Source organism: Falco peregrinus, chromosome 2 (assembly GCF_023634155.1).
Source record: "Falco peregrinus isolate bFalPer1 chromosome 2, bFalPer1.pri, whole genome shotgun sequence".
Taxonomy (NCBI): Eukaryota; Metazoa; Chordata; class Aves; order Falconiformes; family Falconidae; genus Falco; species Falco peregrinus.
Genome location: NC_073722.1, coordinates 95,753,120 through 95,773,539, shown reverse-complemented (window position 1 = coordinate 95,773,539; position 20,420 = coordinate 95,753,120). Strand labels below are relative to the sequence as shown.

The 20,420-nt window shown below is 46.8% G+C and overlaps 1 protein-coding gene across 3 annotated transcripts in view; it reads left to right on the top strand.

The window, feature by feature from the left end:
* Positions 1-20,420, top strand: part of SETD1B (SET domain containing 1B, histone lysine methyltransferase) — a 53,371-nt gene that overhangs the window by 26,054 nt on the left and 6,897 nt on the right. For 2 of the 3 annotated variants that reach the window (XM_005237622.4, XM_055795875.1), the window contains 7 exons: positions 5,485-6,255; positions 11,468-11,638; positions 12,596-12,683; positions 13,612-13,829; positions 14,079-14,214; positions 14,979-15,416; positions 17,191-18,744. In XM_005237622.4, the coding sequence (XP_005237679.2) occupies positions 5,485-6,255; positions 11,468-11,638; positions 12,596-12,683; positions 13,612-13,829; positions 14,079-14,214; positions 14,979-15,416; positions 17,191-18,744 (3,376 nt within the window). The remainder of the gene's footprint in view (positions 1-5,484; positions 6,256-11,467; positions 11,639-12,595; positions 12,684-13,611; positions 13,830-14,078; positions 14,215-14,978; positions 15,417-17,190; positions 18,745-20,420) is intronic. The other variant, XM_055795874.1, reaches the window with a different exon arrangement.

The following is a 20,420-nucleotide window of genomic DNA, read 5'->3' as shown; positions in this document are numbered from 1 at the left end:
TTTAGCTAAAAGCAGATTGAAAATGAACTTGGGAATACCTCTGAAGCCCTCACTTTGCTCCAATATGTAGGTTTTGAACAGCCAGAGGTATTTCACTCTGTTAGCAAAGTGAATGGTGGGATTCTGTGGGCCTGAGTTGAATGTGTTGGTTTGTTTTTTTTTAAAGGAGCTTTTCACTGAAATTGTGGCTTTGAGGAAGAGTTGCAGGTGGCTGGTGTGCATCTTCAGGCTTCCTTTTTGTTCTGGGTGATGGCGTAAAAAATGTGGCAGGTTTGAAATGTCTCGTTCTCTTTAATATGCTCTGCTGAAGGAGTCTGGGAAGGGAGTTGTGCGTTAGAGAATTTGGGCTATTTTCACCCTGGGATCACAGTGTATCGCACTAGGGCTGTTTCTTTTGTCAAACGCAGAGCGTGGGCAGCGAGGAGTGCGGCCTGAGCTCAGTGTGGGGAAGCAGCCACAGCTGGGGAATAGGAAGTTAGAGGGACCTGGAGTCTGTTCTCGGCTCTGTCAGCGCCTTGGTGTGCAACCTGTTTGGTCAGTTGTCCTCTCCCCCTCACGTCCGAAGGGTTTTCTTTCCCTACTTTTTTGTAAGGATAAATGTGAGACTTGCTCACGTGCGAATTTTTTAGACCCTTGGATGGACTTAATCCAAAACCAAGTGATGACTGTTTGACCAGGTGATGAAAACTTTTTATCCAAGAGCCACTTCTGATTTTAATTCTAGCTTTATTGAAAAGCTGCTTCTTAACATTTTATATGGCAAAGATGTGCAGTATTTAAATACAGAGTTTTTGAAGTTTCAGGGCTTAAAGAGTAAATTTTGTTGTTCTTTCTGGTTTCTGCGAGTGCAAGTTACAGCAGGCTTAAAGGTTTGCTACTTCTTGCAAGCATGGGATGCTTCACTTTGTTAAAACTAATGACCTTGCACTGTGCAGCATGCCATTGATCCTGCATTTCATTATTTTGATGCACCAGAGCTCAGCCAGGCTATGTCAGAGTAGTTGCTACATTCAGTGATAGAAGTTCCCTACCTCAAATATAAGCAACTTGGTACCCAGCAGAAGATTTAAGGGTACCCAGCAGAAGGTTTAAGTGAAATTAGCTGTAAGCTGATGGTATTCAAAATGCATGTTGAAATTCTGAGTAAATTCTTTATCAGATGGCCTTTTTAAAAGGAAATGAGAGCATGTGAAGTTCCTCTGCTGGTAGGAAAGGTAGTGAATGGCATGTATGATGAAGTTCCCAACCACTGCCATGCTGTCAGTGCTCCTCTGGATTGGGGAGAGAACAGCCTCTTGACATCGGGAAACTGCCAGTTCTGCATGCAAATATTAGGATGTAGATTCTTTTTTCTGCAGGTATGAATGTTTGCTTGCTAAATGCTGGGTATTGCTCTGAGAGAAGACCAGCACCCTGCATTCAGTGGCTCTCTACCCTGTCACTTAGGCTGATCCAGGAGTGAGATCTCAGGGTGTTCTCCTCACTTAACTGGAGAGGCTCTGCCTGTGCTAAAACGCGCTGTACCGGTATTAAAGGTGGCAGTTAGCATTTTGGGTGAACGATGAACGAGGCCATTTATAACCAGTTGCACTGATGTGAATCTCTCACAACAAATTTGTGTCATTAAAACACCTTTGGAAAAATGTGTCATGCATATAATTAAATACCTGTTTTGCTAACTCTTAATTAATGCAAAGTAAAGGTGGCAACAGAAATTAATTTAGTTGGAAATGGCTTTTCTCTGTGGGTTGAAGGGAGGTTTTCTGGAAGTGTTGTGCCAGATGCCCTCAGAAATGGACAGGTGAACTCCAGGACTGATCGACACAGCTTTTTTGACAATGATGGCCATGACATCCTCATAGCATTGCATATACTATATATTGGCTCACCTTTTTCCCCTTGTGAGAGCAAAGGGGGAGGCCAGCTAGAAGCTGGTTTCTTCGAGAGGACAATGTATAGCTATTTTTCATCTCTACCCTGAGAGGTATTTGGTAGCAACCACAGTACATCCAGGTTCAGACAGGTGAGTGAAAAAAAAATCCATGTAACAGAAGATCTTTGTATGTCTCCCCTTGGTTTTCTGTTCTGTACCTTGATCTTTTTCACTCAATTGGCGCCCATGTTTTCCCCCTTTAGATATGACTTTCCTGTAACTGCTCATCCACTTTAAATATTAATTCCTCTTAACTTTGTTCAAAGACTCCTTGTAGATTATCCTCTTTTGGTTTGACCTCTTTCCTAACCTCGTGTGTTCTCCTCCTGCCTCCCCCACCTTTTTGATCTGTTTCTCCCTGCCTTTTAATGTCTTTCTCTTTCCCTTTCCATCTTGCTTGGGATAAAACTGGAGCACAGACTGTGTTCACTGTGCAAGTGCAGGTGAGTTGTCAGCGCAACATTGTAGGAAGCAGGAAATCTGTTACTGCTTCCTGCAGACCCATCTGAGCACCAGAAGAATTAAAAAAAAAAGAAAAGACAAAAAATCTTTCGGTCTTCAAAAAATGCTAGTTATTGCTTTAGCAGTTCTTATTTCAGCTTAAGTAAAAATAAATGCATGTATGGATGAAGAAAGCTGCTGTGCCTTACAACATGGAGTCTGACTAGTCCTGCCACCTCTGCAGTTTCAGGATCAGCTTTTTCTAGCTGATATTTCCTTCAAGAGGGAAAATCAGTCTCATTTATCAGGCAGGATTCTTTGGTACTGAGACTGAGTAAAGGGCTAGATGGGACTGGGCTCTGGGTGATGGGCAGGAGCGTGCAGGTCACCTATGGCAGGACTGGCTGAGATGGGCTGTTCTGGGCTGGTGTGGTGCTCCAGGAAGAGATGGCACGTTGGCTTGGGCAGGCACTTTGTGACTGGGACTGTGCTCATCAGAGACTGGTGTTAGATGGCCCTAGGAGGGAGCAGGATCCTGCAGGAAGGACTAGTGGTCAGGGAGGATTTGTGGCTTGGAGCTCCCTGTGGCACTGCCTGGTGCTGGTGCTCCACTGAGACTTCGTGGTCGACTTTCTTCCGTACCCCATTAGATGAGGGTACTATGTGACTAGGAAGCTGATTTTGTCTATCTTTGGTAGCCTGAACACTCCTGGCTTCCTATCCAACACTGACCTTTAGCATTATCCAGCTTTTGCAATTGGAGCCATTGCTTTTAACAGTGCCTTTTGTGTTCACTGACTGAAAAATGGGGTCTGTTTTGCAGGAAACTTGTTTACACCTGCCACAGTCATCATCTTTGCTCCTTTCACTGGAGCTGCGGTAGTTGAAACTGCAGAATGTCCTCTCATTCCCCAGCATCCTCGGTGTGGGACGTGACTGCAATAGAACAGCTGGGGAGAGGATGCAGGGTGTGAGACCTACTTAGAAGTGTTAGCCAGATGTGGACAGCTCAAGCAGGAGGTGCTACGATTTGGCTTTGGAAAGACTCGAGTGCAATAGGTTATTATTCCTATTTCTTTTTAGCTATTCATTTTAGGATTTACAAAGCAGCCCTCGGAGTACCTCCCTGCGTGTACAGATGCGCTAGAGCAACTATCAGGGAGTCCCCTCTGCTACCGTTAGCAGGGGGTCGATAGCATTCGCTGCAGTGTTTGCCATGCTCATGCTTTCAGCCCTTTTTTGTGGGGGTAGACCGTGGTCTCCTTGTTGAGCTGAGGGGTTGGGCATTTTCAGACCACTAAAACTGTGAGTGGGTTTCTGGGGCGACCCACAAGGTGCTTGAGCTGGTGTGTTCATGCTGCAGCAGAAGAATGCAGGGAAGCCAGGGCGAGGGGAGGTGCTAGGACAGGAGGATTTGCAAAGTTGCTGTTGCAAGCGTTGTGCTCAGCCTGCTCTCTGGTGGTAGCTGCTGTAGCAGAGATGACCTTTGATACAACACGAAGCATTTGGTTTGATTTGGATAGTTGTGGTTGCTCAGTTTCATACAGCTACAGTTCATAGCAGAGTCATCAACTCAGCTCTTTTGTTCCCTTACCCCCGTGCGAAATTCACAGGTTAAAAATCAAATTACACCAGCTTCAGGATGAGAGCTGTCAACAAAGCCTGCTTCCCAGCAGCTCTCCCCGGTGCAGGTTCTCCAGTGTCTGGTGAGAGCTGAGCTCTATTGCTCTTTTCTTTCAGATTGGGGAGACAAGTAGGAGGGCAGATAGAGAGGCACTTGCTGGCACAAAACATGGAAGAAATTAACATCTTCGGGGTCTTCAGTCAGATTTGGCTGAAAGCAGCCAGCAAGTTCCAAAACTCTTTCCAGGATTGAGATACAGAGAGGCACTTAAAGGTCACTTGATCATGATCTCTTACTGCCTCAGCTGGGCTAGAGCCTGCAGCATCCAGGACAGGCAGGTGAGCTCTGGCGGAGGTGGAGCATTGCTGCTGTGCTCTGGTCTGCACTGGTGAACATGGGGATGCTCTTTAGATCAGCTGGTGGCAACATGCGAACTGTTTGGCTTTTTTGTGTGAAGCTGTTGTGAGGAAGGAAGATAAACTGTCAGTGTGCTGGGTATGTCTTCCAGCAGTATTTGGTTGCTTTATTTTTTATCAGGATTTGTTTTAACAATATGTGGGAGGTGTGACAGTCACACGTGTGGTTTCTTTGTGCTGGAGACACCTTCAGGACTGAAGTACCTGTAGGACATAGCGTGCAGGTGTGACCATTTGCTGTTGGGGATGGGGCTAGCTCATGAGCCTTTCCTGTTTTATGAGACCTAATCAGGCAACTTTGAGACTTGAGAGCAAGCAGACACCCTCAGTTTTAATCCAGTTTCCATCCCTTTGACAGTGGAGGTGGGACATTGTTTTAGCATTTTATATAACGTATTTCTTGTGGCTGGTGAAGTATTCATTTTGCCCAAGAACCTGACATATGCTGTGTCTTTGAATCCCAGCATTTATGATGCTGATGTTTAAAGGTAGTTTAAGTAGATTTGGGGTTCTTTTTTTGCATGTGAATTGCTGTGGTCTAGTCAAGACAACTTTTAGCAGCAGCAACCATGTGGAAGTATTGTCTTCCCACAATTAGAGGTTAAGAGTTGACAGCAAATGAGCCAGGGATTATAATTAAAAACCAGGGTAATTCTTTGTGTGTGGTGAAAACTAAGGGATAAAAATTCATGGTGTAATGCACCTGTCAGTATTACATGCAAGTAAGAGATAATGTATCTTGCAGTGAAAGATACTTGGATTGTGTGTATTGTGCTGAGCATGGGAGCAATTCCTCCTATTCCATAGAAGCTGAGGTTTTTGTTCAGTTGGTGCTGATGCTCTTTTAGAAGGCTTTTACCTCTCTGCTTCCTGAGGTCTGACGTGGAAGAGAAAAGCTTCAATAGGCACCAGCTGCTCAGTGGGCCCTGTCTTTTCAGAGCATCGCTCACTTTTCTCCATTCCCAATTAAAATGTGTGTTAAACTTAGCTTTTGTTTGAAGCAGCCGGTGCTGTGGTATTTAATGTAGAACGAATTGTGCTCCTCACCTCTTCTCTCTCTTTTGTCTCAGGGTCAGCATTCTTCGGGGGAGGACATGGAAATCTCCGACGACGAGACCAACCCTGCGCCCATCACAAGCGCAGAATGTGCCAAAACCATTGTGGTGAACTCCTCTGTCAGCAACACAGCTGTGATGGCCCCATCGATTCCCCCCATGCCACCACCAGGATTCCCTCCTCTTCCTCCTCCGCCGCCTCCACAGCCAGGCTTCCCTATGCCTCCACCACTACCTCCACCACCTCCACCCACTCACCCTGCCGTCACTGTCCCCCCACCTCCGCTCCCTGCCCCTCCTGGGGTCCCTCCGCCTCACATCTTGCCTCCGCTTCCTCCGTTCCATCCTGGCATGTTCCCTGTCATGCAAGTGGATATGATAAGTGTCTTGGGCAACCAGTGGGGTGGCATGCCAATGTCCTTCCAGATGCAAACTCAGATGCTGAGCCGCATGATGCAGGCACAAAACACGTACCAGTATCCACCTTTCATGACGGGTCGGATGCAGTTTGTGAATCTTCCGCCCTACCGCCCTTTCTCGATGGGTGCAGCTCTTGGTCGTGGACAGCAGTGGCCACCACTGCCCAAGTTTGACCCATCGGTTCCACCACCGGGTTACGAGCCGAAGAAGGAAGATCCCCACAAAGCCACTGTGGATGGAGTCCTCCTGGTCATAGTGAAGGAACTAAAGGCTATCATGAAAAGGGACCTGAATCGGAAGATGGTTGAAGTGGTAGCGTTCCGGGCATTTGATGACTGGTGGGACAAGAAGGAACGTCTGGCAAAGGTAGGCTTTCCTGTACCCTCTGCTGGCTCCCAGGGAGACCCGTGGTTAGTGCTTGTGGCCAGGGCATAGGTGGTAAGCAGGGGTCTAGAACTGACTTTAAAAAAAACCCTGCTTTACCTTAAATGTTATGGTTACTAAAACAGAAGCAAAAAATAAAGCTGTGGGATAGTTTTTCTGTGAGAAAGCTTGAGGCTGCTGAAATTAAATGGGAGGCATGCATGTCTGTGTCCCTCACCTGGCTGCATGCTGGTCTTCGTGCTGAGGCAGGTGGCTGGACTATGTGCTGGGAACAGCAGACCTCAGCCTGCAAATATCTGGAAGGTGCTCAATCACTACAGGCACCTGCCTTGAGTCAGATTAGTATGTACCTGGGTATTAAACTTGACTTATTTCCATGGTGACACTCCATATATGCAAGCATTTCATGCTGCTTTGTCATCAGAACAAGCACAGGCTGGGAATTTTAGTCCTTCCTAGTCATTGATGGAGGTGCCCCATGCAGAGTTGTCTGTGTGGAGCCATAACTGCTCACCCAGGAGGGGGAAGTGCTGCTCTGTCTCACACCGTCCCACTGATTTGAATGTGAGCCTGAGGAAGAAGTGTTTGGTTTTCAGTGTAGTTCCTCTGCTTTGCGGTGGATCTCCTCAACCCCTTCAGCTGTGGGGCCACATCAGGGCAGCCCTGTCTCTGCAGGTGACCAAGCACAGCTCGTGCCTTGTAAGGGTCTCGGAGAGCATGGTTCATCTTTGGTGGTGCGTTGCCCTAGCCAGCCTGCCTGGCTGCTCAGTTCATTCGATGGGATGCCCTGGCCATGCTGGGGCATGATCTAGGAGGTGTCTGCAAACAAGCTGTTTTCCAGAGGGCTGTAGTGTCCTTACACAGGTGTCTGAGGAGGAGCATTGCTGCAGCTGCTGCTGCCCCAGGACATGGGGCTGGGTGACCTCCTGAGTGTTGCTGCAGCCCCATGGTGCATGTCTGCAGACTTACCCTGCTGGCAGGGCTGGCACAGTCCTGCTAAAAGCTGAAGTCCACCAAGCAGTAGTCACAGGATGAGGCTAGCTGCTTCTACAGACAGGGCACGTACACATGGGAGAGTCCTCTCCACTGTGCTCCTTTCAGGAAGGCCTTCAAGGGGGGCAGGGGCCTGCTTTTATACCTCAAAAGTCTGGGGTTATTCCCTTCCCCTCATCTCCTTTCCCTTTTCCTCCTCCATAAAATTTGAAAAGTTTAGCTTTTTTTTTTTTTCTTGGTGGTCTAAGGCACTGCTGGCTGCTTCCAGGAAGGGGTTTGCAGGAGGGGAACAACCCCAAGATCAGGAGACAAATGTGCAAGGGCTTCTTGTGTCTTCAGTGGAAGCTAAATTTTAGCTCCAAAACCCTAAAGTCAGGTGCAGCAGGAGTGTTTGAAATGACTAAGCCTCTATTTTGTGTGCCCCAATTTGTGTGATGAGATCTGTGGGTATTTCCAGTTCTCTGCACTCCTCCCACCTCCCCAGTGCATGTACGCAGTGGCAATTAACTCAAAAGCTGAACATTGGCCAAATACACAAGGAGTTCCAGGGATTAGTTAAGAAAACAGCTTTGCATGAATTGTCTGATCCTTTCTCAGCCAATTTAAAGGGTACCTCAGCCAGCGAACAGCTCTGTGATCTAATGCGTGGTGAATTTGTCACTACCAAAAAAACACTTAACACTACAGGAAGGTTCATGCAAGCCTCAAAATTACTATTACAGTGAGTTATTGTAAAAAAAACAAACCCAAAACCAAACCAACAAACCAAACCACAACCTGCAGATGCATTTTCTGTTTCAGCTGCCAGTTTTCAGAGCAATATCTTTACCACCTGCTTTTGTAGGCCAATTGCGTGTTAACTCTAGTGCCTGGGAGAGCTCCTTGGCTTTCCAGGGAGGTTGGTAATGCTGCTGCTTAACAGCTGGTTTATGATGGTGTAATTTGCTCTGGCTTAGAGCTGGCTGGCATGGTGTGCAGCAAGAAATCCAGTCCCTCTCCTCCTGACTGATGCTCAGAGCTTCTGCCTCCTACCAGCGAGCACATGCTGACACTTTTGGAGGAGACCCTTGAATTTCCAGGGCAGTGAGGGAAACGGATCCAGCAAAGAGTTGCAAAAGCAGCAGCTAAAGTACCCAAGAAATTGTTTTAAATCAGACATCCTCAGTGAAGAAGCAGAAGCAAATCAAGGCAGATCTTTGGTGGCTGCTTGGGCTCTTTTATATCCCAAGCTATGGCTGGATTTAGCATGTTCCTCCCTCACCTGGAATTTGTAACCCACTTTGGGAAGGGAAGCCGACTGTACCACAGCAGCTTGCCACAGTCCTTGCCACAGGTTATGTTAGGTGTTAGCAGTCTAATTGAAAATAAAAAAAATTGCTGCATGGAAAAACACTTGTGCTTTCTGTCAAGGAACAGAAATGCCAGAATCATTGCTGCTTCAGGGCATTGCCTGGAGAAGCCTCTTCCTAGGCCATGTGTTACTGCTGCTTGCAGAAAGATCTCAAAGGTTTCAGAGCATCCTTTCTGCTAGGGCTGGGCACCCTTGGACATTGGTGTGGGACACAATTCCTTCTCAGTCATAAGCTGCCTGCCTGCTTTTACTAAAGGAAAACAAAATATGAGTATTCAGTTTAAACTGTACCTTCCTGTTGCTGGTGTCTTTATGCATATGTGAGGATGAGCTGACTGGGCTCCTTGGTGGCTGCTGGAGATCAATTCCACACGTGCTTTGCCATCACACTGATTTTTCTAGAATGGACTGAGACCTCCAGGCACTGTTTGAGCTGAAATGACCCTCCAAAACAGGCCCTGCATCCCCATTTCTTCCCTCCTAGTGGTTTTAATTGGAGCTCCTCGTATTTTTCCTTACTGATTGACAGTAGTGAAAGAAATTATATTATTTTCAGAGGTTTGGAAGTATAAATAAGACAACATATGTGCTCATTTACATATTTTTTTTCTTTAGAAATAAATGAGGCAGATTTGTAGGGAGGGATAATGCCTTTTAATATCTCCTATCCTTGGACCATCTAGCTGCAGCAGCCCTCCTGTTATTTCACAGGAGAGATGGAAGCACATCTTGGAAGCTCGTGAGCTCTGCCATATGCCAGTTCCTGCAGTAGGTTTGCCCCTCTTCAGTTGGAGGCTTTGGGGCTCTGCTATCTCCTTGACCTTCCCCAAACATAACAGGCCAAAGCCTTGTGGTTTCTTTTTTCACCTGACTGATGGACAGTGTTCGAGTTTAATAGGACAGCAATATTATCTGCACAGTGCTGCTGGCAGCCACTGACCCTTCAACGACGCACAAGAAGGCAACACATGTCACCTCCTGCGTCTTGGTTTCTCTCTTTTCTTTCTGGTTTTTGGCCGCTACATTTCATCAAAGGAATTGACTTGGGCAGCTGGTTGGCTACAAGAAGTTTCATGCCATAGGTAAAAGGTGTAAAAGGCTCAAGGGTAAAGCTGGTACCCTAGGTCAGGCAGGATGGAAAACGTATGGGGTGAAAGCTGCTGAGGAGCGCCTGACTAGGGAAGGCAGCACGAGCACGTACCGTGGACCTTGTCTGCCTGAGCTAGAGGAAAGGCTGTTCCCTAGTCCCGAATCTAATGATGGGGTTTAGGTTTGAAAGCCTGACTAAGATGCATTAAGCAGAGTGCCAGGAATAACCAGCCATCCCTGACCACAGAGTGCTGCTGCCTGGATTCTCTGCTTGATATTCCCATTAGTCTTGTCCCTTACTAGCAGGAGAGCTGAGCTTATGCTTCCTCTTCGGTGATTACAGCCAGCTTCGGCAAATTAGCTCTGTTAATGGCTGTCAGAGAAACTGACTTTTAGGTGGTGTTATGCCACTGGCTGATGTGCGTGATCATTACCTCCAGCGCCCTTTGCTCAAGAGCATAGCATGCCATCGTGTGTGATGCGATGCTCTCCCCAGCTCGTCAGCCTCTCCGTGGCTGCAGACGTTTGAATTCCTGCTCTTCCTTCACACCTCAGCTCTGGTGAAACAGGATTTGTTGTGGTTGAGCAGAGAGAAGGCTGTGTCTAGTTACTAAGTGTGGTAGACCCTTAGGTGTTTTGCTGAAATATTTTGATTGTCCCATTTTCCAGAACTGGAGCCCTTGGACAGGTTTTGTCGACTTGGGCTGTGGTTGCTAAGTGAGCACAGGGACATGTGTGATTTTTGACTGGTTATATTGTGTCTTACACAAAAAAAAAAAAGAAGGAAAAAAAAAAAAAAAAAAGTCTTCCCAACTAGAAGGTTTGAAGTTGCTTTCAGTTATGTGGGTTAGCAAATGAAGGCAGATAGTGCAGCATTGGGTTGACTTGCCTGAAGCATGCTTGAGTTATTTGGAAGAGGTTTATATGTAGTTCTACTTCTCACGTTGCTGTGACCAGACCGGCTAGGCTCCTGCAGCGTTTGGGGGTTAGGGGGTGGTGACTTATCCCAGCTCCTTGGCTTCCCTTCAGAGTTCAGGACCTTTGTACAGTAGCTCCTTGGCACTTGGTAGCTCCTGTGTGGAGGAATGTGTTCTCTTGGGCTGTTGAGTCCTGGGTTCATGCTTGCACCTTTTCTTCCCCTTTCATCTTTCCTTTTCATGGCCTTTGCTTCTAGAACCTGCGTTGTGTTCTGGCAGTTTGGAAGGTGGTCACTGTGGTCCTCACATCAGGCACTTTGAGAGACCTGCCGTGAGCCACAGGGGCTAATAACCCTGTTTGTTTCCCTCGTCCTTTACTGTGAAGGACTTTGGCCCATGTTAGGCTGCATGCAAAGGGAATTGAGATGATGTTTTAAAACACACAGCAGAGAAGGCAGGACTGTCTGCTCGGCTACCTGCCAGCTTGATGATTCCAAATGCCAGATCACTTAAGTGTCCTGTGCTCAGCCACGGTTTTGGGAGTCCCAGCAGTTTTGTCTTAACCAGTTTTGGTGCCTTGTGCAGGGAAAGTAACCTCTTAAAATGCAAAGGGGAGAAGGCTTCTCAGAGGTGGAAGGGTCTTGTTATCAAGAAAAGCTCTTGCACCTTCTCCCTTTCAAGTGTGTGTGGCCATGTAGTGCATCTTCAGATGTCCTTGCCTTCAGAGAAACTGATGCCTGGGCAAGGCAGTGGTATTTCACAAACCTCGACTGTCTAAATGGTTCCCAGGGTTTGTGTGCTTCACAGGAAACTTCCCTTCTGAAGTGTGCTTTCTCTGTTGCAGGCATCTCTCACTCCAGTGAAGTCTGGAGGAGAACTGGAGGAAAAACCAAAGCCAAAGGATCGAATCACATCTTGTCTTTTGGAGAACTGGAACAAAGGAGAAGGCCTGGGATATGAGGGAATCGGCTTGGGCATTGGGTTGCGAGGGGCCATCCGGTTGCCATCCTTTAAGGTAAAAAAAAAAAAGATTTGTCTTCATTATGCTGACACTCCCTAAAGAAGCATTAGGACAGAGCTCTCTAGGTTTGTGTCTCAGAGCCCTACAGGCTGTTAGCCCCACTCTCTGCACACTTACGAGGTTGCTTCTGACAGCATCGCTCATAACCCACCAGTACGCTGTAAGAGCAAGGATCCTCTTTCCCAGCCTTCGCTTTTCATCTGCCGCTTGGGTGAGTTGTCTGTAAAGGATCTCCCTGCTCTGCAAGGTAAACGGGCTATTTGCCTGTTTAGGATACAGCATTTCAGCATGATTCTGAAAACATGGTTATGCTTGTAGAGCTTTACACAGGTATTTGTTTGCTTAGGGCAGCTTGCAGTTTGGCAGCTGAGTCTCACCTGAAGTTTGGTTAAAAGTGTTTTCTGCCTCGTGAATTTACAGAATCAGACTTGCAAGCATAGGGTCACCTATTTTAATAAGCATTTGCATAAAAATTGAAAAGTATCTTTAAAAAAGTGTAGGATAGGAGGAGTAGAGGGCTTCCCTGAAATCAGGATTTTGAATATGTAGAAGGTGCAAGTAAAGGTTTGGGATGAGTGATTCTGCAGTCTTTATTTAGAATAAAACTTGGTTTGAGGTTCTTTCAGATGTCATAGGCTTAGGCTGTCTTTCTGTTCTGCTACATCTCAGACACACGGATTTGTCAAGAGTTTTCTCTGTCATCTTCAAAGTACCTGGTGATGACATGCACCATGCTGGTACCCAGAGTGTTTTGATGCAGATTGAAGGAGTATAATTTCATTCACAGTGAAATTCTGTTTGTCAGCAAATAAAGGGATCAAGAGCTGGGAAGTGGCCCTTGGTTTCTGGGTGTAAGTCACCATGGCAAAGTAAAGCAGTAGCAATTTGCTTAAGAAGTTGATTTCTGCTCTTTCTAAACTTTTAGAAATGCTAATTATGTCTTTTGTTCAGGTGAAAAGAAAGGAGCCACCTGAAGCTGCCTCAGCAGGAGATCAGAAGAGAATCCGGCCTTCTACTTCTGTGGATGATGAAGATGAAGGTTTGCAAAGCACGTTTGTTTGAAACACAAGAGCAGATGCAAACCACATGCAAGCTGAATTCTTTTAAACTTCACAGCAGTGTGCTCACTTAGTTAGACACAGAGTCAAGGATCTGAGCCAGAGCCCTTCTTCTCACAAAACTCTGATCAGCTGGGAGATGTCTCCCCTGGATTCAGTTACCTTAAATCCACTGGTGGGAAATTTAGGACCCACATTTTATGACTGACCCATAACTTATTTTAGTTCTGCTGATGCAGATCTGGTCACCCAGTAGAGGGAGCTCAGATGAGTTCATGGACCGTTCTGGTGGCGGGTGTGCGGCTCACTGGGTACGCTGTGGGAGAAACCTAAGAGACAGTTTGCCCTGCGTTTGATTTTTAAAACCAAAACAAAGTTACTTGCCAGGAAAATCTATTTGAAAGTAATTTAGCAGTTTTTCCTGGAAGCAAGGAAGTGTAGAGAATAAGACAAAGCTTTAAATACCCTTGGTTTTGCATAAAAACATGGATTCAAGTTAGTTGTACTGTTGTGCATTGGTTGATTCAGACTAACAACTGGGTTTGAAGCCAAAGTGTAGAAGCAAGCAGGGTTTTGTAAAGCACTTAAATAAAACAGAAAGGCATTAAATTTGGATTGCCTGTTCTGACCTCGGCTGTGCCATGTCTCCTAGCTCCTCTGCCTATCACTTGTCAGCTCTGGCCACCCTCCTTTTGCCATCCTTGGCATTTCAACACCCTGCACCCAGTCTCACCCTTGCTTGTACTGTGAAATCAATAAGCCTCTCTAAGCCTGAGGACCTGCATACCACATGGGCACGTTACTCCTAACTTTAGTCTTCCCAAAGAGCAAGTCTCCATTGTGTAGTCAATGCTTTCCCTCCCTTGCAAGGTATTTGATAGCAATTTCCTGCTTGATTTTGCTGACCAGAGTCGGAGAGGGACAGGGATGCTTCTGATACAACATCTGACCTGTCGAAGAAGGATGCAGAAGCAGTGGGGCTGAGGCGGCGACCAGCGAGGCCGCTGGAGCTTGACAGCGAGGGAGAAGAGGGAGATGAGATGTCAGGGAAAGAGGAAGAATCCTCCTCGGAGAAGGAAGAGGAGCAGGAAGAAGAGGGAGGCCTGGTGAAAGCAGCACCCGGCAAGGTGTGTTGGTTTGTGGTTGAGGTTGTGAATGCTGTCTGTCATCAAAAGGGGCTGGGAATTCCAGATGCCAGAGGTACCGTCTCTAGAAGATGAGCGCTGCTCTTGGGGTCTGTCCTAAGAGAACTGCTGTCAGGTTATTCCCTCTTGGGGTTCTCTGATCAGCGCCCCTGAGAGTTGCTGGTGGCTACTGCAGTGACAGCCAGGTCTCAGTCAGACACTGTTCAATTTTGGCAATGCTTTCTCGCGAAGGAGGAAGAGGAGGATGAGGATGATGAGGATGATGAGGATGAAGAGGATGAAGAGGATGATGAGGATGAAGAGGATGAGGAGGAGGAGACAGGCATAGACACAAGTGACAAGGAGGAGGAGCAGGACTCCGAGGAGGGTAAGCAGTTCCAGCAGAAGCAACAAGCGTAGCCTTTCAGTCAGGTGTGGTCTCCCTTTTCCACTTGTGAGTTGATTTTTTTATTTGTGTGCCTTCTTTTACTGAAGGGCAGTTTTATACAAGATAATGCATACAGGTATTTTTAAATGTTACATGCAAGGCTGCCATGATCCATCCATCTGTGGGTCCCTTTGCAGCCCCTGAGAGATCTCAGCCCAACTTGACAGAGGGATGGAGGTCTTAGATCCAGCGAAGTTTGCCTTTGGTTTATGAAACATGTGTGACTGGGAGGAGAAGGGACCGGATTTCAAACAGGGGTGATTTAGCTGCTAATAACTTTGTCCTATCAATCCATTCCTGCTCTGGAAGGTGGTAGTTTCAGCATTTTAAAGCTGTGTATGAAGGCAGCAGACAATCTTAATACAATTCCAGTCAGCATTTTAAAGCTGTGTATGAAGGCAGCAGACAATCTTAATACAATTCCAGTAAAGATACAATCCACCAAGAGACCCACATGGGCAAGGTGCCAGGCAGCACTAGCTCTGCTTGTGGAACTGCCTGTTGTACGGTGATTTTTGTTAGCATCCGAATACATGGATTATAAGCTCTTAAAAAATAAATAAATTGGGAGGTGACTCCTTCAAATCCACATGCTGCTGGTGATGCTGTTGCTGTGCCATTAGAAGGGATACTTGCTCCTCTAGTAGACCCTGATTGTCTAATGAAGTCAGAAAGTGGAACTAATGGATTTATTCTTCTTGTAGATATAGCAAGTCCCTCGTCTTCCAAGGCTGAAGTTGAATCATCCGATGAAAGTGAGGACTCCTCTGAATTTGAGTCGAGTTCAGACTCAGATGATGAAGATGAGGAGGAGGAGGAGGAAGAAGAGGTGGCTGAAGATCAAGACAGAGAAGCCATGGTTGCTGAGACAGAGCATGAACCCGCTGGTCATGAGCTTCCTGATGATGAGAGGGAGACTATTTTGGAGCTGTATCCTGTGGATGACTACATGGATGCAGCAGGCTTGGGACTCACAGAGCCAGCTTTGGCAGTGAAAGATGAAGGCATGGAAGAAATCAAGGCAGGAGAAAGTGAATGTGGTGAAGTCCCAGAGGCATCTATTGCTGCTGAAACACTGAAACACTTGGTTATGGAAAGAGACCAGGAGACAAAACTTGCGCTGTCTCCCATCTGTAGGCCAGGTATGCTCTTCCATGTGGTTTGGCATTTTTTTACCACGTTTCCAAGTATAGTATTCTCACAGCATCCAGTATGTGTGGTTTTGTCTTCCCCATGTTCTCTTTCTTCCTACAGTCTTGGCTCTAGCCTAGGGGTTATCTGTACAGGGAAAGAGATCTGTGCTGACTTCCATTCCTCGTAGGGAGCGCGCTACACAAGCCATCTGCTACTAAAAATACTGTGGTTATTGTATCCAGAATCTTATCCTGGGCCAGTTTAGTTAGTGTCCCACAGGAACTAGATAGTTGTCATCATCTGAGGGTGATTGGATGGTGTGGTGGCTGAAGTTCCAGAACTGTTCTGCTAAAACAGAAAGGAATCTGTGCTTAATGAGTCACTACTGGCTTTCTCTGGTTTTAATACTGAAGCAGTATGTGACTGGGAAGCTGTATGGGGCAGGTGAGTGAAGTATCAAAATTGTATCTGGTTCCTAATATTATTTGTGGGGTTTTTTTTGCTTAGTTCTTTCAAATGAGTGATCCTTCCTGATTTTCTGGAAAAAGGAAATCAGCTTCATTCAATACAGACCTGTGTTTAACCCAAAGGAATTAGAAACCTTTTACTAGAACAGGAGTGAGATGCATAAAGCTTGACAAATTCCACAGCTTAGGGGGAATTAAAAAATTTAAAACAGGAGCCAACAGGGAGAGCACATCTATTGTGGCCTGCGCTGTGAGCCTTGGGCAGGGCGAGTGTCTGAGGACTGGGCAGTATTTTGCCACTTAGCTGGATATCCAGTCCCTGCACAGGCTGTCATAAAATCTGCAAGTCATAAAGAGGCAAAATGTTAAACTGGGCAGGGAAAATAAGGAACCTGTTTTGCACAGAACCTTTCTAGAACAGGTTAGTGTGCGGAAAGGACATGCGCTTGGGGAGACCTGCATTTGGGCACCTTGACATGTGGAATGAGCTTTACAGCTAAGCTGTGGGAACAAGCCTGAACCGCAGCATTGTTCTTGTTCAGCCCAGCCTGGTCATACAGGAGTTACAGGGATCAGACCTTTCTCCGGTGACTGTCTGGTTCATTCAGCACAAATGGGGAACACCTCCTTCCCAACTCTTCAGGAGCTTTCACCTTCTCTTGCTCTTCCACTTGAAAATGTTATTTTGAGCTGCCTAGTGAGATTTACTGTTGATTCCTTGTGGCCCTGGCCCTATGGGGGTAAATAGACTCCAGACAAATGAGCCTGCTGCAGAGAGAGCAGCTTATGAATTACCTCATTGATACCATCTGAGTGTCTCCTCATTCATTACGAGGGCTTCCTGTTCCCTTCATGTGTTTTCAAGGGTGTTACTCTCCTCCCTTCGCTGCTCCCTCCTTGGAGAGCTGAGGGTCTTGCAATTAGTTTACCTTCCCACATTAGAAAAGCTGATAGCTTGGGGCTCTGACAGCTCTCCTCCAAAGTCCTCACCCCACAATCTGCTAATTCTTTTTATGTCTGTACAAAAGGTGGTCAGGGGTTTTGAAAGCAGAAAGCCTTTTTTCTGGCCTGTATCATAGCTAATCCTCAAATTAATAGTGCGGGTTTTTTTATGGTCCATTAGGAATGTCTGTGGTAGCGTCTAATTATTCCACACTCTGTGCCTCCAAAATGTAAAGCATTGGAGTTTTTAAAGCCTCCCAGTGGAATTGAGCTGTTCTGTAATTGCGGCATCTTAAACATGCCTTTACCGGCAAGTGGCGAGTAACCCAGTGGAAGCAAAGCTCCTGACGCTCCTCTCTTTTCCCCTTCTCAGAGGAAGAGTCTGAACCCACTACCATGCTGGAGCCGGGGATACAGGAAGGTCCAAAGCCTGAATCTCAAGATGAGGAGGAAGCGCTCTGTCTTTCAACTCCAGTTGGAGTCTTCGGAGAACCTCTGCCCACTAAAAGCAGCTTCTTCAGCAAGCCTGATGACAGCAGCTTAGAAGCTCGTGTTAAAACAAAACTACCCTCTGCAGCAGAGGAAGACGACCGGCTGCCTCGCACGCCTGGACGGGAGGTGATGATCCATGCAGAGACTGATACTCTTTTGCTTCCAGCCCACAAGGTGCCATCCTCCATGCTTCCCTTACCATCGACTCCCGGTAAGGAAGAATCTTTAGTTCCTCCAGAAAAGTTCCCTGAACAATTAATGGTGACCAAAACGTCCATGGAAGAGGAGATTCCTAGGACTCCTGGGCGGGACATTTTGGCCAAGTCTTCACACCCCCTTGCGAAGTCACAGAGCACGGACACTGTTCCAGCCACACCAGGAAGCGATGCTCCCCTTACGGGAAGCAGCTTGACCCTCAGTTCCCCTCAAGTTCCAGGGAGCCCCTTTTCCTACCCATCTCAATCTCCTGGCATTAACAGTGGCATTCCTCGGACTCCTGGGAGAGATTTCAGTTTCACGCCTACTTTCCCAGAGGCTGGTGCTACCATTCCTTGCCTTCTGTCTGGCAAGAAACAGTCAGAGGATGAGCTAGACGAGAAACCTTTTAAAGAACCTCTTGGTGCTTCCCTTACGATCAGCATGAACAGTGTTCCTTCCCCTATCCCCTTTGCCAGCCCCCCACAAGCAGATTTCCACACGGACATGGGTTTGCCACCTGATGAGCCAATACCTGTAGCAGCCCTGCCATGCATCCATGGAGATGGAAGAATGCCCATTGAGGAATGCAAGGCAGAAGTAAAATCTGTTTTGCTCTCGCCAGAAGTACCCACTGGTGCTTCTATTCTTCCACCCCCACCACCTTCTGTCCTTCCCAAGAGGAGGCCAGGTCGGCCAAAACGGTCACCACCTTCTGTCCTCTCGCTGGATGTGTACCCGGGCAAAACCATAGAACCACCTCCTGTGCCAGTGACCTTGGTGGAAAGTGCTGTGGGCAAAGAGCTGTTGAGTGGACATCCTGATGCTTTCTATGGACTGAAAGACCCTGAAGCCGTCACCCTGGACTTCAGGAATGATGCTTTCCATGAGAAAATAGCAGCTGAGACAGTTGCAGAGAAACTGCCATTTAAGGAACTGGAGAATCAGTGGAATGAAGACTTCAAGGAAGAGGAAGCTCACGGGAAACCTAAGAGACAGTGGCGAAGGCAGAAGAAGACGCCTGAGGACCTCCCAGCGATTCCTTCCCCTGAGTATTCCCCACCCCGGCCTCAGTTCAGGCCACGCTCCGAGTTTGAGGAGATGACCATTTTGTATGATATTTGGAACGGAGGCATTGATGAGGAAGATATCAAATTCATGTGTATCACATACGACCGCTTGTTACAGCAGGACAATGGTATGGACTGGCTCAATGACACCCTGTGGGTATTCCATCCTTATATCCTTTCTGACTGGCGCTCTGCATTATGCGACACATGTAAGATGCACGAGGTGGTCATTGTGTAGGACTTGCAATGCAGAAGACTTCGGTTTGTTGGTGGAAGAAGCATTTGCTTACTAGAATAGCAATTGCTTATATCAGCAGGGAATTTTAGACACTTTTATTCCCTGAAGCTGCAATACAAAAATATTGCAGAAGTGGCTGTTCCTGCTGCATTTTCAATCTAGGACTGCAGGGAAAATCTGTGTGGACCTCTTCTGGGGAGGTTTCCTTGCTAGTTTGAGAAGCTTCTGTCCGCATTTAAACCAGACTTTTTTTTTTTTTGCAGCTTGCCCATGGAATTTCTAGTCTGCACATACAGAACTTGGGGCTAAAACTTGTTGTAAAAATAATCTCACCATCTGTGCCCAAAATGATGAGTTAGTGGTGCTAGCAGCTTTTAACTTGCTTTGAGTTTGAAATACTAATAAAAGCAATGGTTTCTAAGCGGCACAACAGGGACAGACATGGCCCTGGGCTGGGTGGGGGAGCATCTGCTAGTGCTGCAGCCAGGAGCACGGGTAGCACTGGCTGGGTCTGCTGGGGTAGGGTCTGGCCCCATCCCCTCTGTCCCTGCCCGTGGTCTGGTGCTCAGCAGCATAGGCTGTAGCTTTGGATCTGTGGGAGCACTTTTGGGACACACAAGCTGTCTTGGAACAAGGCTCTATGTGTGTTTGGCTGTCAGTAGTGATCTGAACAGAGCCTAAAAAGCTGTTCTTGTAACCTAAGAATACTCTAGTAATGTTTTTAGAAAGGGTGTATGTATGGGTTTATATGTTAAGGACGACAAATGCACCACCTCATGTGTTGCTAGAGATTGTGTGGAGTTAAAATACCTCATCCCTTACTTCCTGCAAAACACAAAAGCAAAAGCAAAAAAGGCCAAACCACTTAAAACGCTCAGTGGTATGATAATAACAAAAAGCAAGTGGTGCTCAGTGCTGAGCTGTGCATTTTTATCCTTTCTTTTGCTGCATCTCGAAGAACGATGTGTAAGATTATAATTTTTTGCTTTTTCATAGCAGCACAATAGTCTTGAAATAGATTTGTTTAATTGTTTAAAAGGAAGTGTTCTAAAAGGGTGATGAAATGCATCATCCCCAGTAATTCTCAGTTGGTGTCTGCCCCATTCAGAGAAACAGTTCCATAACCAAACCAGCTTCAAGGTGGGAGTAGTTGGCCCCGCAGTGGTGGGGCACCGCAGCCAGCAAGGGGCAGAACGGGATGGCGGAGGGCAGGGCTTCCCTGGGGCTGTGCGCTTAAATGTGTTCGCAGCTGACAACTTACGGATTGGAAATATTTAAAATCTCTTTCCCTGTTGATAAGGATTATTCTAACAGCAAATTTACAGTCACTTTTTTAAGCCATTTAAAAATGATCTTCAGCCAGCTGCTGGTTCATCCCATGCTACACCGCACGGTAGGTGTGAAAGTCCCTGCAGGGTTCACCTGCTTTGCAGCAAGCTCACACCTCAGCGCTCTGGTTTCAAGGCCATCACTTCTTGCTTTTGATGCTCCCTCTGCTTCAATTTTCTGGTGTTGAGGATAGGTTACGACTCACAGGGAGCATTTTTGGGTAGATCTCAATTGTTGCAGGCTTTGTGACTTGTGGTTTTGGGTTTGAGCTGCCAATAG